This window comes from Maylandia zebra, linkage group LG22 (assembly GCF_041146795.1).
Source record: "Maylandia zebra isolate NMK-2024a linkage group LG22, Mzebra_GT3a, whole genome shotgun sequence".
Taxonomy (NCBI): Eukaryota; Metazoa; Chordata; class Actinopteri; order Cichliformes; family Cichlidae; genus Maylandia; species Maylandia zebra.
This window is the reverse complement of record NC_135187.1, coordinates 18,113,874-18,129,962: the sequence shown is the minus strand read 5'-3', so window position 1 is coordinate 18,129,962 and position 16,089 is coordinate 18,113,874. Positions and strand designations below refer to the sequence as shown.

General features: G+C 42.7%; 1 protein-coding gene across 2 annotated transcripts in view; it reads right to left on the bottom strand.

The window, feature by feature from the left end:
- necab1 (N-terminal EF-hand calcium binding protein 1) overlaps window positions 1-16,089 on the bottom strand; it is a 42,490-nt gene that overhangs the window by 8,379 nt on the left and 18,022 nt on the right. For both annotated transcript variants that reach the window (XM_076879294.1, XM_004548137.5), the window contains exons 6-9: window positions 13,564-13,700; window positions 7,258-7,379; window positions 5,933-6,009; window positions 893-940 (exon numbers count right to left, since the gene is read on the bottom strand). In XM_076879294.1, the coding sequence (XP_076735409.1) occupies window positions 893-940; window positions 5,933-6,009; window positions 7,258-7,379; window positions 13,564-13,700 (384 nt within the window). The remainder of the gene's footprint in view (window positions 1-892; window positions 941-5,932; window positions 6,010-7,257; window positions 7,380-13,563; window positions 13,701-16,089) is intronic.

Genomic DNA, 16,089 nt, shown 5'->3' with positions numbered 1-16,089 from the left:
CAAAGGCCATTGTTACAGGAGGTTTGTGGTTTGTTCAGGAGAAACTCTGCAAATCTAATCTGTACTGCCATGTTCTTTTTAGAGAGAAGAACCTTTCTCCAGGAAAATATCCGAATCCTTGTTCAGTCTTTTTCTAATCGTACTGTCATGAACTTTTACATATAACATGCTAACTGAGGCTTGCAGGTCTGAGCCGTAGCACTTGGGTTTTGGTAGTTTCTCTGAGGATTCAGTGGTTTGGACCTTGGGCTGAATTTGTTGGGACTTCCACTCCCAGGAAGAGCTGTCTTTGAATGATTTTCTCTTCTTTCTTACTGTAAAATAAATAGTTTGGAAATGTCTTTTTCCAGATTGATGGGAAGCAACAGTTGCTTCTCTACGATCATTGCTGATGTCTTTGCTCCTTGACATTGTGTCATCACACCTGCATACAGCAAAATGCCAAAACTTCTGTTTTTAGAGATTTTTAGACCTGGTTAAGAGAAAGAGGATACACTTTTCCACATCTAGACTGCGCTTTTTGATGCAGGCAAAACATCAGAGTTTGGCTCCAGCATAAAAATAAGTGATGATGTATTGTTCATATTTTTTCCTACTGCTGGTCCTGTATTATTCACATGGCCAGTATTCTAAGCTATGGGTTTTTGCAGAAACAGTACAAGAACACAGAGGCACTGTCGACTCCCTAGCTCACACGTCCTCGCACCTTAATGTCTGCTCCCTACTCTAACTGAATATTGAGCCCTAAACAAACAGATGGAGGATAAAGACAGACAGAGCAACTTTAAACTCTGCTGTTGCTATGACAACACTGACTGGCCTCCATGTGAGAGCAGTGAAGTGGTCACTGTGGAAAAACAGGTGAACAGTAGATAAGTAAGGAAAAACAAACCGATTTGCTCTCCAAGACCTCTTCTTCAACGGGCTCCAGACGGATCTCCTGTGGAACAAAAGGAAGTGATGAGTCCTTTACCAGTGACTCATTTTCATTTATCTCAGTGTATAACCCGTCATTCACAGTCTTTATTTACAAGTATTACACGGCCCATTGGTATGCTTTTACAGATTTATTGTCACATATATGAGCTGTTACTACCATGAGCCATAAACTGCAAACAGCTCTAAATGCTCAGTTCCAGGAAGCCTTCTCTGCTCCTTGTTTCTGTACGAGTCTATGAAGGCAAATATCTTTCTATGACCATCTAAGGCCATATAATTACATGTCTAGTGTGAGCATAGAAGCCAACCCAATCACAAGAAAGCTGTCTTGAGAAGGAGAAGATAAAATGGGTTGGTGCAGACAGAAGATGAGAAATATGAATAATGAATTATATTATATATAAACTCTGAATTATACTAAGCCACTCAAAGATACTCCAGCAGCTGAAAAAGAGAAAATCAAGTCACCATAAAACCTGCAGTGACTGATTTTTCCAGCTGTTGGCAACACAAACAAGTTGCAGAACAGAACAAAGAAAGAAATATCCAGACAAACCAGTTGTTTTTTTTGTTTTTGTTTTGTTTTAGTAGAGCTCTTTTTTTGGTAATGATCTCATGAGCTCTAAGATTTATCTTCTGAGTCCTTGTGGTTACCATGTATGAGTATAACTACATAATAAATAAATTAATAAATGCATTCAATTAAAACAACATTACTGTATCGATACATTTTTAAAAATTAAAATATATAAACCAAAAATGAAAATAAAAAATTGAAATCTTCATAAAATAATTCAAAATGTATAAAAGGATGATTAAAAATACAAAGAGAGACATTAAATAATGAAATAAGGATATTCTATTAGATTCCTAAAAGCATTACAGTTTTTTACAGACGCTAGGACACATTTCTCAATACTTAGGTCACTTTTGCAAAACTCTTCACACAATCCTCCTAACTGACCGTCAGCTTGGCAAAGCAGTTCATTTCACATTCAAAATGCACTACAACTACCAAAACACTTCATTCAGGTCTCAAATAACCTCATTCTTCCAGAACACTAGCAAAGGTTGACAGCCGACAAACACACTTTGTCACCCACAAAACAATGACCTAAAAAACACTAACAACATGTAGCATTACACAGTGTTTTCTTGTGTAAAACAAGGACACATCTCTGTTTATAATTTCAATATATGTTACTGGAATGAATCAGACATCATGCAGAATTCGTTAATATTTGTTTATGTATTTTTTTTATTTTTTTGCACTAAGTAATCCCAAAATACAAGAATTTGTATACACACCATCCACTGATACACATACAATAGTAATGCTAATCTACTCGGTCTTCTCCATTTGGCCACAGGTTCTCATCCACATCACATCTTATGTCATCTGTCATGAACCGAAGTTCCGAGCGCAGGCAGGACCCAGTAGCAGAACACACACACTAGGGTAGGAGCGAATAAAGAAAGTAATATTTATTGCAACTAAAGGTGTCCCGTGAGGGTAGCCTGAAAAACAACGTATGGAACCAGAAGAAACCGAGGGACCGCGCAGGGAACGCCGAGAGCGGGGCTGTGAGAGGGGTGATAGCCGGGCCGAGTGAACCAGAGGGGGGTGGAGCTCCAAAAGGGGTCGAGACGGCGAAGCTGATGGTGAACCAAATCTCAGGTGGACAGGCAGGTGGCTCGTAAACAAAAACACGCCGAGTTGTGATCGCTGAGAGGCGACTACGGACTGGCGTGGAGCAGCAGGTAGGGCAGGATTAAATAGTCCACCTGATGATTGCCTGGGATGGGATGCAGGTGTGGGGTTAGCAGCCACGCTCGTGGGCGTGGACATCCCAGCAGCACCCCGGACGCCGGGCCGCGGACCATGACAGTACCCCCCCCTCAAGGGTCGCCCCCAGGCGACCGGCCGGGACCCCGCCTGCGGAGAGAAGCACGGAAAGCAGAGATGAGACGAGGGTCCAGAATGAAGGAGCGCGGGACCCAGAGGCGGTCCTCGGGGCCGTACCCCTCCCAATCCACAAGATATTGCCAGCCGCGCCCGCGCCGGCGTGCATCCAGGATCCGCCGGACCGCACAGGCCGGATGGCCGCCGACGAGCCGGGCGGGAGGAGGGGGCTCGGAAGGAGGGCACAGGGGGCTGAGGCGGACCGGCTTAAGTTGAGATACATGGAACGTGGGATGCACACGCCGAGAGGCCGGAAGCCGGAGCCTGACCGCCACCGGGTTGATGACTCGGTCCACTTCGTACGGCCCGATGAAACGGGGAGCCAGTTTGCGGGACGTGCCCCGGAGCGGGATGTTCCCAGCAGCCAACCAAACCTTCTGTCCCGGCTGGTAGTCAGGGGCTGGGGCGCGGCTACGATCGGCGTAGTGCGCCTGTCGTTCCTTTGCGCGCAGGAGGGCGCGGCGAGCGCAGCGCCACACACGTTGGCAGCGCCGGAGGTGATGAGGGGCCGACGGGACGGAGAGGGACAGGTCCTCTTCCGGGAAGAGCGGAGGCTGATACCCGAGGGACGCTTCGAAAGGAGACAAGCCGGTGGAGGACAAGGTGTGAGTATTGTGGGCGTACTCCACCCAGGGCAGGTAAGTAACCCAGGAGGAGGGGTTTTGACTGGCTACGCACCTCAGCATAGTCTCCAGCTCCTGATTAAGGCGTTCAGTTTGCCCATTGGATTGCGGGTGGAAACCGGAACTCAAACTGACCTTGGCGCCGAGAACGGAGCAGAAGGTCCTCCACACTTGTGAGGTGAACTGGGGACCGCGATCGGAGACAATGTCCAGGGGAATTCCGTGGAGCCTGAAGACTTCCGTGACTAACGCTTGGGCAGTCTCAGCAGCCGAGGGCAGCTTGGCTAGCGGGACGAAGTGGGCGGCCTTAGAAAACCGATCCACAACGGTGAGGATGACACATTTTCCAGAAGAGGTGGGGAGACCGGTAACAAAGTCGAGCGAGATGTGAGACCAGGGCCGGTGGGGAGTAGTGAGTGGGTGGAGCTGGCCCATGGGATGTTTCGTGGATGATTTTTTACGAGCGCAGACGGCACAGGCAGACACGTAGTCCCTCACGTCCCGTAGTAGCGATTTCCACCAGAAGTGTCTGCTGAGGAGGCGCGCCGTTCTGCTCACGCCCGGGTGGCACGCGAATCGTGCTGTGTGGATCCAGTGGATGACTGCTCCCCGGGCGGCGGCGGGAACGAAGCGCCGTCCTGGCGGTCCAGTCCCTGGGTCAGGGTCCCCCGGGAGCGCTTGGCGAATGGTCTCCTCAATCTCCCAGGTGAGAGCACCCACCACGCAGGAGGCAGGCAGGATGGTGGCGGGGGGGGGGGGGGGGGGCGCCTCGCTGTCGGGGGAATACAGACGGGAGAGCGCATCGGGTTTGATGTTTCGTGACCCAGGACGATAGGAGAGTGTGAAGTTGAAGCGGGCGAAGAATAGGGACCAGCGAGCTTGACGGGGATTTAACCTCTTGGCGGTTCTAAGGTACAGTAGATTTTTATGATCCGTCCATATAACGAAGGGCTGTTCGGTCCCCTCCAGCCAGTGAAAGCGCAGGCAGGACCCAGTAGCAGAACACACACACTAGGGTAGGAGCGAATAAAGAAAGTAATATTTATTGCAACTAAAGGTGTCCCGTGAGGGTAGCCTGAAAAACAACGTATGGAACCAGAAGAAACCGAGGGACCGCGCAGGGAACGCCGAGAGCGGGGCTGTGAGAGGGGTGATAGCCGGGCCGAGTGAACCAGAGGGGGGTGGAGCTCCAAAAAGGGTCGAGACGGCGAAGCTGATGGTGAACCAAATCTCAGGCGGACAGGTGGACAGGCAGGTGGCTCGTAAACAAAAACACGCCGAGTTGTGATCGCTGAGAGGCGACTACGGACTGGCGTGGAGCAGCAGGTAGGGCAGGATTAAATAGTCCACCTGATGATCGCCTGGGATGGGATGCAGGTGTGGGGTTAGCAGCCACGCTCGTGGGCGTGGACATCCCAGCAGCACCCCGGACGCCGGGCCGCGGACCATGACATCATCTAGGGCAATACACCTAGGAAAGAATCTTCTGGCATGCCAGAATTGAAGGAGTTGAAAAATTGAAGGAGTAACACCTGTGTAGATGTTCATCTACAATGAGAATAAGCTGTGGCTGGTTAAACTGCATTTTTAGATTTAAAATATGTTTCAATAAAATATTGTTGTTGAATTTTGCTGTCTTTTCAAGTTTTGCATTGTGTTATTGTTTTGGCCATAAGTTTAACAGTTTTGAAAACAGTATGTAAGCACATGCAAAATGTCCTGTCCGTACAAAGATTTTTGGCAGGTGTTGTGTCTGAGTGAGAAGATAATTCATGAAATTTGAGAGATGTAGTCATTGAATGCATTTTGTGCCAAAACAATGATAACTGATCCTCAGTTTAGCCCACATAGACTTCTGTTGTGCTCACTGTGTGAGGAGTTTTGCAAACGTGACCTAAGTATTGAGAAATGTGTCCTAGCGTCTGTAAAAAACTGTAATCATAATAATGCTTTGAAAAAAATGAGCATTTAGAGTCAACTGGGGTTTAAATTTCAGATATTTATATTATTCATATTCATGCTTGCAGTTGTTCACAGTCTTACACTTGTAATGTAAACAGATCACAGCTTTTCTGGGTTTGCATGTCAATTTATTTTATCTACTTTTTACACCACATTTCATGCAGAGAGCAGCCATGATGGTTTGTGTGCAGCTGGTGCTGCCTCTATACGTACATATGTGCATGTGTCTGCATGTGGGTGGGTGTTGTTGGACGAGTGAATATGTTGACACAGTTTTAAATCCACTTGCCATAATCTCAGGTTAGTTTCAGAAAATGATGCAAAGCTCAGATGGTTGAAACAGAGACAGGAGAAAGATGCGAAACAGGAAATGTCAGAAAGAGACCCACAAGAAGAAGGTAGGAAGGAGAGGAGACTGGAAAGGCTGAGCGAAAGGTCAAGTAACCTTTTGTTCTAGGCGGTCGATAAGTTTCTGCAGTCTGTTGACCTGGATTATCCACTGGCTGTCTTCATCATAAACACCTGGAGGGGAGAGAGAAGCAGAGAGAAGGATGGATTTCAGTCAGAAAGGTGGGGATGAAAGGTGCTGCATACATCGACTGTATTTTAAACACTTTCCATTGACTGCCTCAACAGTCACTGTTGTAAGGGGTGGCGGTGTGCCAGGAGGCATTTTAAGGATCCCTTTCATGTCATGCGACAAGAAACCAGGCCAATCAATGAGAAAAGCTTTGACCACTGTAATCGAAGTTCCTAGATGCTCTGTCGTTTTTTTGCAGATCTCCTAGCAACCACATCTGGCGCTATAATCCAGGTCGACGGTTAAAAACGTATAACAATGAAAATAAAAACCACTGGAAACATGTAACTGTCGTAGATAAATGAATATTTATCAGGATTCTAAGCAGAAATATTATAAAAATCATACCTAGATTTCATATTTATTTAATTTGAATCAGGTTTTATGACAGTTAAGTAAAATCTAGATGCAAACTAAAAAAATGAAGAAATTGCAGGTGATGGCAAAACAACTCCAGGAACAGCTAAACAAGCTGAAAACTAAAGCAGGTTGATTGATTGTATAGTAACTACAGTCCTGTACAATGTCAGAGCTTGTGGTAAACAGCACATACTGTGTAGTAGTATCTGGAGTTGGTTAGTAATAGATTATAGAACAAAAGAAGTAACTCAGATTATAGAAATAAGCAGCCATTAAGAAGCCATTTTTTCTCACTATAATTGACAGTGACTACGTAAACATAAAAAAAGCTTTGTAGATGTAATCAAAGTCAATAGCTGACCCCTAATTTGACCCTGCACCCCTGCTAAACTGATATTAGCAGGGGTGCTAATGTTAGTATGTTTTAGCTGCAGAGCCAACAACAGGACAGCCAATTACAGTGCGCTCTGCAGGTACTGCATTGAGACTTGCCACTGACCTCCAAATATGTGCAACCTCAAACCTCCACCTGTGCACCAGATAAGTGGCTTTGAAACTAAACATAGAAACACATGTGGTCACAGCCTTCCTCCACCTCAAGCTCCCTCTGTGTGTCTCACTGCACTGTTTCTCTCACACCTACATGACCTTCCTTCCCCTCCTGTGCTCTGCTCTCCCTCGGTGTGACTCTGGTCCAGCAGCTTTTTTTTGCTTCTGGCAGAAACAACGCAGGATAACCCAAGGAATGAATCACAGTCAAACATAACGCAACACAACATGGTGATGGAGAGTTATTTAAACATAAAAAACATTAAAAAAAAAAACCCCACCTGAACTGACGAGGCTAAAGAGAGGGTTGTTGGGGGAGAGGCTGTTGTTTCTCTGAAGCCTCCGATTAGAGCGACGACCCGACCACTGGATGGACAACACCTCTGGCTTCACAGGACCCTGTCTTGAATCAAAACAGGCCAGTAAATATCCTAAGCCTCACATATTTCAGCATACATTTTTACTTTCTTTATGTTTTTCTTAAAAAATGTCAAATCACTGAAGGACACACTGCATCACAGCCCTCTGTAAAGTACACATGCTCTTTCAGCACATGTCGTATGTGGTGATCACAAAATTACAGTTAAATTATTTGTTTTTTTCTTCTATTTCTTACAATCTGTGATGAGAATCAGGTGTCTGGAGCCACAGTTGTCTTGACTTGCTTTAAATTTCTATGTAATGCTGGTCTGACAGTGATACTAATGGCAGTGACAAGGTATGTGCACCTACAGGGTGTCTTCACCTAAGATTTATCTTACTGCTGTCAAGTTGTTGGTTCCCATACTTTGAAGGGACCTCAGGGTGTCTGTGAGCAGGCTGCGTGTGAACATGCATGATTGTGTGCATGTGTGTGTTTGCGCCCGCGTGCATGCATGTGCGTGTGTACATAGCATGTCATAATTCTATTTTGAACTCGTTCTACATTTTAAATACCCTACATGCTCACTTCTTTTTCAGTTCCAGGACTATTACCAGATACAGTCACATGGAAAAAAAGGTCCTGTGTAATCAGAGCATGCAATTATCAGAGTAACTACAAACCCAGCCAAACAAGAAATGATTGCTTACAGTACGGTATTCTGGTTTACTTTTGTTAAACAAATGATGGCATGCTGTAATCACGTGTTTTTCTTCATCTGCAGTTGTGTTTAATAGCAAGAAAACCAACAAAGCCTTTGAAACTGAAGTTTTATAAGGGAGAATGAACAAAAATTTCAGGAAGCTGATGTTGGAGACTGATGGCAGATGAACAGCAAAACACAGTAAAACATTATTACTGCTAAAATGGAAGCAATTTGAGGTATAAGACCAACTTATACTCTAGATGTAAACTTTACAAACCCTTCACTTACTACAGCAGCAGGAAGGAAAAAGTGAATTAAGGAAATAATAGAAAAATAAAAAAGGAAAAATAAACAGTGAGAGTGGTATACACAGACATACATGTATATTTTAGCGCCATCCTACACAGTGGCCGTAACAGCTTATTGCTGAAGGAGCTGCTCAGGGCCTCCAGTCTCATGCAGGGGTGAGAGGTGTTACCTATAATGGGTATGAGCTTGGCTAACATCCTCCTCTCACCTACCTCCTTTATAGAGTCTACGGGGCTGGCCTGGACACATCTGGCCCTCTTCACCAGTCTATTAAGCTATTTTCTTCCTTATTCTTCTTTAATTCAAAAGAAGACTGAATCTGTTCTTTCAAACATGTTTAAACGTTTACTTTGATTCACACAGAAAACATTTTACATGGGATACACTTGTTTTTCAAGACTGTGGGATCGAAACTTTGTTTTTCAACTGTAACTGTGCAGTATTCAGGAGTGCACTCATTTCAGTCTTAATGTAATGACTTTTGAAACAACCAGGTTTTCTTCAGCTTGATCTGCTCTTGTTGGGAAGAGAGTGGTGGGACATAGCACAGTTTTTAATTCACAAGCTGTTGTCTAATACATCTATACCACTGAGACTTGATGAGGACAAACTGGGAGGGGCAGATCCCTTTTGATCTGCCAGTGAGTCACAATCTCACCTACATCGCTGCTTTAATTGCTAAAACTTTCAGAGATATCTAACAGATCAAAGCACAACAGCTTCCCCATCCACATGTTCCTCCTACAGTTTTTATGCCAAGTGAGGAGGAAGGAAAAGAGGTTTCGAAGCTGGAGAGCAAAGTGCGATCTCAATGCTCATCTTTTTCCAGAGAGAATGATGAAAAAGATAATGCTAACCCAATAGGAAACATAAAGCTCTTGAGCCATTGTTATGGCCCAAGCTCAGTTCTGAGTAATACCATCATAGCCTATTCACATATACCTACAACTGAATACAAAAACCTATTTTAAACCACCAGAGAGAACCACATCTCCGAATGTTTGGAAGGACGGAGCAATTCAAACGCACAAGGCAATTTCTCCAGTGAGACGGCTGCAGGAAGAGGAGAAGCTGCTTGGGGAGCGAGCGACAGTCACACTTTGAAATGACGTGAGAGTGAAAGAACGATGCATTTGGAGGGAAGACAGTCTGTGAAGGTCTCCTTAATTTAAAGGTTGTTTATCCCAGCGCATTATTTTCTGCCAATGAGAATAAATGTCAACATAATTATTGTGTGAAACAAAATATTATGGAAAGCAAAACTGTATCAACCCAAAAATATAACTGGAAGTAAAATGATTTGATGGTGATTTGGATCTTTGGTTGCGATTTCGATAGCTGCAGATGTAACGTGGGAAAACATAAGAGACATAATGTGGCTAAAGTAGTAGACTGAAGCCACCCCTCATTTCTCTACTGTTTCCTATTTTTATTTTTGAGATGAAAAATGAGAAAACTGGTTTAGTGAGCTCTTGAAACATGTACAAACATACGTGGAAATGCAGTATATAAGGCAAAAGCAGAGACTGTGCAGTTCTAATGAGCTTGGAAGTCAATAATTGGAGCTTGGAAAGAAAAGTGACTGGACTTTGAAGTTTTTTGTTTTTTTTTAAATGTTCAACCTCTCATCAGTTCAAAGTCACTATTGGGTATTAGGCCACCTTCATTTTCCAACACAGCATAAACTCTTTGGGAGGTTTCTGGTAATTTGTAGTCCTTATGAATAGTTATCCAGGCTTATTGAAGGACATTCAAAGCTCTTCTTTGGATGCTTGCTGCCTTTAGATGATCCCACACTGCTTCAGTAATGTTGAGCTCCAGACTCTGTGGAGGACAATCCATGAGTGATAAAGTTCCATTGTTTTTCTATCAAGGTTTCCTTTGGCTGCATTGGTAGTCTGTTTGGGATCGTTGCCATACAGAAAAATAACCTGTTGCAAATCAGATCTTTTCCAGATGCTGTAGGATTTTTGTTTAAAATCTGGTTGCACTTCTGTGCACCACCACCACCAGCTGAAATGCAACCCTGAACAATGACAGAGCCTCCATCATGCTTTACAGATGGCTGTAGACGTGCACTGCTGTGCCTCTTGCCTGACCTCCTCCGTACAAGCTGATGAGAACTTGAACGAAAAATTCCAAATTTAGATTCATCACTCCATCAGACTGGTTGCTTCTGATTTTCTGTTTAGTTTCTGTGTAATTTGGCATACCTCTGCCTTTTCTCCTTGTTTTGTTCCTTAAGCATATTCTAGTCAGCCACCCTTCCACTGAGATCGTTTCTGATGAGGCTTCAGTGAACAGTGGATGGATCTACAGATGCATTTCTCAGGTCCTGTGTTGGGGTTTTTGCATCAGAGATTCTTAGTAGCTGCATCCATGGTATGAACTTTAAAACCCTACTTCGCCTCACTTTTGAGTTACTGTACTGGGTGTCCATGTTTTCTGCCCTGAGGGTCAAAAATGAGCATAAATAAAAATTTTGATTTTGGAATCACTTGTGTCATTCTTTCTGAATCTGATCACAAATGTCAAGGAAAATTCTGTATGATTTCCAGCAGAAGGCATAACAATAATTAACATTGTTCCTGTACTGCACTCCAAAAGCCTCTCAGTGCTGGAGTGTCACATGTTTGTCAAAGATACCAGCTGCTCTCCACTGAGCTTCAACCTTTGCTGCATAAAGATTAAGGTGGCAAGAAAAAAACCCAAAAGGACTTAAGGACTGCGATTAATGTGTTTGGAATACCAAAATCCAGCATCCAATAAGCACTTAATTAGAAACACAGCAAGAGTTTGCAATGGAGTGTTTTCAGCAATATGTTTCCTCCGCAGAGACCGAAGAGCAATTAGAGAAACACAAAACAAGGACAGCCTGGAATAAAAAGACAAAACAAAACAAATGTATTATTTAGTAACAGTTCAATTTCAGAATCTGTTGAATGCAGGTTTGGTTGCAAATGGCAGCAAATTGTTGCTCAATTGTTGATCTGAGATCGGTGACAGGTGCATCATTACCTGTGCTTTAAACACACCAGGATTATAATGAACACAGACATGACCTGCAGGGGACACCCATCTACATCCACACTCACACCATATATAATATGTTGCACGCTGGTGAGTCATCCTCACTAATGAGGCATGTCTGATTCCTGAACGCAGATCCAGACTGATCAAATACTTTGAGCACATGCGGGAAACAGAGTCCACTAAGAACATGAGCCTCGGGTTGAATCATCACTCCTTCACTTTTCACGCTCAGAGGCGAGTATTCATTAGCAGTCAGTGCATTTAGAAAAATTATAATAAGATCATGACCACATTAAGGTCATATTTTTAACATTCTAGTATTCATAAACATGGCTTGCAGTAATAAAAACAAACTGCCATTTTTGCACATTGCACAACAGTTGTGACAACACAGCAGCAGAAATCCAACAACCCTGATTCTGAAAAACAATGCTGTATAGACTGTTAATAAAAGCAGTGATTCCCAAACCACATAAACCCATATTTCATTCACAACAGAAAACATATCAAATGTTTAAACTCAGAAAGTCTACCAGTTTAAGAAAAATACTAGCTCACTTTTAAATTAAAGGCAGGAATATGTCTCAAAAATGTTTTTTCAGGGCCATGTTTACCACTATGTAGCATCCCTCCTACTTTCTTCAGCAGCCTGTAAACAGGGAACTGAGGAGAGCAGCTGCTGGATATTTGGGAGAGGTTGTCCCATTCTTGCCTGATAGAAGAGTCAAGCTGCTTAACATATGTTTTGTTTTATGATGTTCCAAATGTTTCAGTTGGTGAGAGGTCTGGACTGCAGGCAGGCCAGTTCATCACTCTTGTACTTCAAAGCCATGCTATTGCAATAAATGCAGTATGCAGTTTAGAATCTTCCTGCTGAAATATGCAAGGCCCTCCCTGAAAAATCATCTGGATGTTATATGCTGCATATGTTGCTTTAAAGCCAAATCCAGATGTGTAAGCTTCCAATTTCACAGGCACTGTAATGTACCTTGAGACTATCAGAGATGCAGGCTTTTGAGCTGAGCGTTGATGCTGGATAGTGCCTCTCTACTTTAGTCCAAGGGATGTAGTGTCCAACATTTTTCAAGAAGAATTTTAACTTTTCCTCAGAAACGGATCATTCTGTTCCCATGCAGTGGGAACAGAATGATCCTTTAATACAATTTCTTTAATACAATACTACCCAAAGACCTGAAGATCGCAGGCATCAAATATTCATCCCTGGCCTTGTTCCCTGTGCACAGGGAGCAAGGCTTTACTTTTCCAGCCTTTTGTTGCTCTTGTCTCAGTTTTCTTAGATGTGTTGTTAGCATGAAATTCAAAATGAGCAAATATTCTTCATGAATCAGTAAAATATCTGAACTTAAACATTTGATATATGTTCGGTATATTAAATCATATCAAATTAGATTTCACTCAGTGTTTTTTTATGCCATTCTACATTTAATCATTAGTCATTATTAATCTCTGGTTATATTTCACAACTTGCTTTTTGTTCTGCATTCCTGCCCTTACCGCTGGCGGTTTCTTCCTGTTAAGAGGGAGTTTTTCTTTTCCACTGTTACCAAGTGCTCGCTCAAAGGGGTTTGTTTGATTTTTGGGGTTTCTCTGTACTATTGTAGGATCTTTACCTTAAAATATTAACCACCTTGAGGTGTTGTTGTGATTTGGCACTATATAAATAAAATTGAATTGAATTGAACTGAACCGAACTGAAATATTTATAAATATTTTTATATATATTGTATTGTATTTTACACTGCACTGACTGATCTGGCACCATTTGTTAACGCAACATTTGGCACCTTGTCTGTGCAAAAAGAAAGAGAAAGAGCTGAAAGATTCTAAAATGCAAAAGAGAACTACAATAGATGTTTTAGCTCAAACCAGCACTGTGCTTCAGTTCTCTCAGATATTCCTTCATGGAGAACGAGTTAATCAGATAAATTAGGACAAATAACTGCTGGATTGCAACAGAAAGCAGGTGTGTTTCACAAACACTTAAGAAGAACCTATGCTGGCATCAAGTCTAAAATGTGGGAGGCAAACTGGTGTGTGTGGTTTAAAAAAAAGTGAGAGCTGTAATTATTGGTGCTATTGTACAATATATTCTGCCCAAGTTTGAAAGACTAATTGTGTGTGTGCGTGTGTGAATGACCAGGGGAGGTTTGTTCTTACTTCTCCTGGCGAGTCTGCTCAGCTGTGGTTTCCATGGCACACTCGAGTGAGCTTTGAAGTGAATGAAGCTGATTGGTAGTCTCCTTCAGCAAGAAGCGGGTCACAAACTGCTCCAAGTGGGTGGACTCCTGATAATCCTGTCAATCAAGGCGATTAGAGGAGGACAAGTTAGAGTAGGAGGCATGGTGAAGGAGGGCCGAACGAGGAGAGCTGTGACACGTTTCACATGCCAGCCGGGAGTCACTCGACGCCCAGACCTCCTCTGCTAATTAAAAGATGCCCACGAGATCATTCATTTAGAAAAGATTACACAACAGTGCTGCTGGAAAGAGAGGAGAAGAAAGAAGCAGATGTCAAACCTTTGGTCTTCTTATTAACTTATTTAATAAAAGAATCCCTGTTAGCTGTGTTTGATCCACCACACTAGACTGATGTCAGCAATGTGTCAGTCGACGTCGAGTTAAATGTAGGATGGAGAGCTTAACCCGAGTCGAGTTTAACGACAGAATGTTTCTACAAAGTGAAAAGTGAATTCTTCCACTTAACATTTAACAACGTTACAACTCATTCTTTGTTTATGTCATGATTTAAATGGAGAATTATGTCCATGAACAAAAGCTTTCAGCTAATATTTTATTAATGTTGTTGACATACTTGTGGTATGGGCAAATGCTTTGATGTGGTAACTGTAAATGCAGGTGGATGATATACTGTAAGATAAACCCAACTTGACTCAGTTGAGAAAGCTGCAAATGTGGGTAGTTCATATATTTGCTTCTATCTGAGATCAGTCATTTTTATTTGAATAAATCTTTTTTTGGCTCTTTGGATCCAGGATCCGTGTTCACAAAGAAGCAAAAATCTAAACAGGAGGTGACGGCACAGAAAATGACAGGAGGTGATTTAATAGGAACTGAACTGCTGGTATGTGTGTGTCAACACTGATATACAGTTAGATCCATCATTTGTTGGACAAAAACTCTTTTGTTGTTGTTTTGCCTCTGTACACTGACATTCTGATTGTGCGCTTTAATTCAAGAGGTTTTGCAAAAAAGAATTACCAGTTTTATAACCGGACTTCATTTTCAGAGGTTCAAAAATAACTGGAGAAACTAATATATTTGTGTTCTAAATATAAAGATTTTAATCCTTGGATGAAAATTGTTTGCAGTCAATGGCTGCTCTGCTGGCCCTTTAATGCAGCCACCTTTAGTTTAGATGCGTGGGTCTCTCTTTCAGTTTTGTCTTCAGTCACTGAAAGCTTCTCTGTTGGGTTGATATCAGGTGACTATCTTGGTCATTGAAGAATATCCCTTGAAAAACTGTTGGATTGCTTTTGCACCACACTTTGGGTCATTATTGATGTTTGATTGATATTTATTTATTCATCCAGTCATCACATATTACACAGACTGTGTACTGTCCATATTTGGTTAAATCTGAGCAGAGAGATTAGCGCTGTACACTTCATCGTGCTTCTGCAAGCAGTCACATCATCAATGAACACCAGGGACCCAGTTCCACTGGCAGCAATACATCCAAATACTATAATATCATGTAGATCAGACATCATGTTTGACAGATGATGTGATATGCTTCATATCATAAGCTGTTTCTCTCCTTCTGCATAATTTCTCTTCCCATTATTTTGGTACAAGTTCATCTTGGTTTAATTGGTCCAAATAATTTTTACAGAACTGTGAAGACACTTTTATTCAGGTGAAGTCTAATCTAGCCATGCTGTTCTTTGGTGTAAACAGCGGTTTGTACCGTTTTGTTAACCTGCTGTAGTTTCCTCTATTATGAAGGTATCAGTTGATTGACCCTGACAATGTTACATTTACCTCTTTGAGATTGTTTTTTACTTGGTTAGATGTTGTGCAGTTGTTTTTCTTCACAACGATTCTGTCTGTTTGTGAAGGTTCTCAGTCATCCAGGTCATCGTAGCCTAGAGCGCTTGGAAAGAAATGCATCTGGAAATTTCTTGCAGATGTTTCACCTCTCATCCAAGAAGCTTCTTCAGTTCTAAGAGCAATTGGTGGACAGTCCCAGATTTTAAGCCCAATGGGAGTGTCTAATCACACATGCAAAAGTCACAATCAGGGTGTGGGTCACAATCAGCCAAGGTTTCAGGTAAACCCATTGTGAAACCCTAACCTGTCATGTGATTTACTGAGGTCAAATGGCGCAGGATGTGAGTGGGCGTTAAGGTGTCTGGGAGGGGATCTCAAAACTGGATTATAGACGGCAGACAGTTGGTGTCGTAAACCAGCCCTCTGTTCAAAGATGGTCATTCACAGTGGACACAGATGGCTTCTTTCACTCCTCTTTCAAACCACTTGTCTTCTCTGTCCAAACTGTGAACACTGGCGTCCATAAATGATTGACCATTGTCTTTACGATGCAGATGAACAGCTGAGTCTTGTCCCGTTGAAGTGGCTCTGATTCTTTAAGGCCTTTTGGTGTTGCTGAGCTGATAATCAGAATGGACCAGACTTTTGATTTTTACTTCTCCTTGTTGCTATC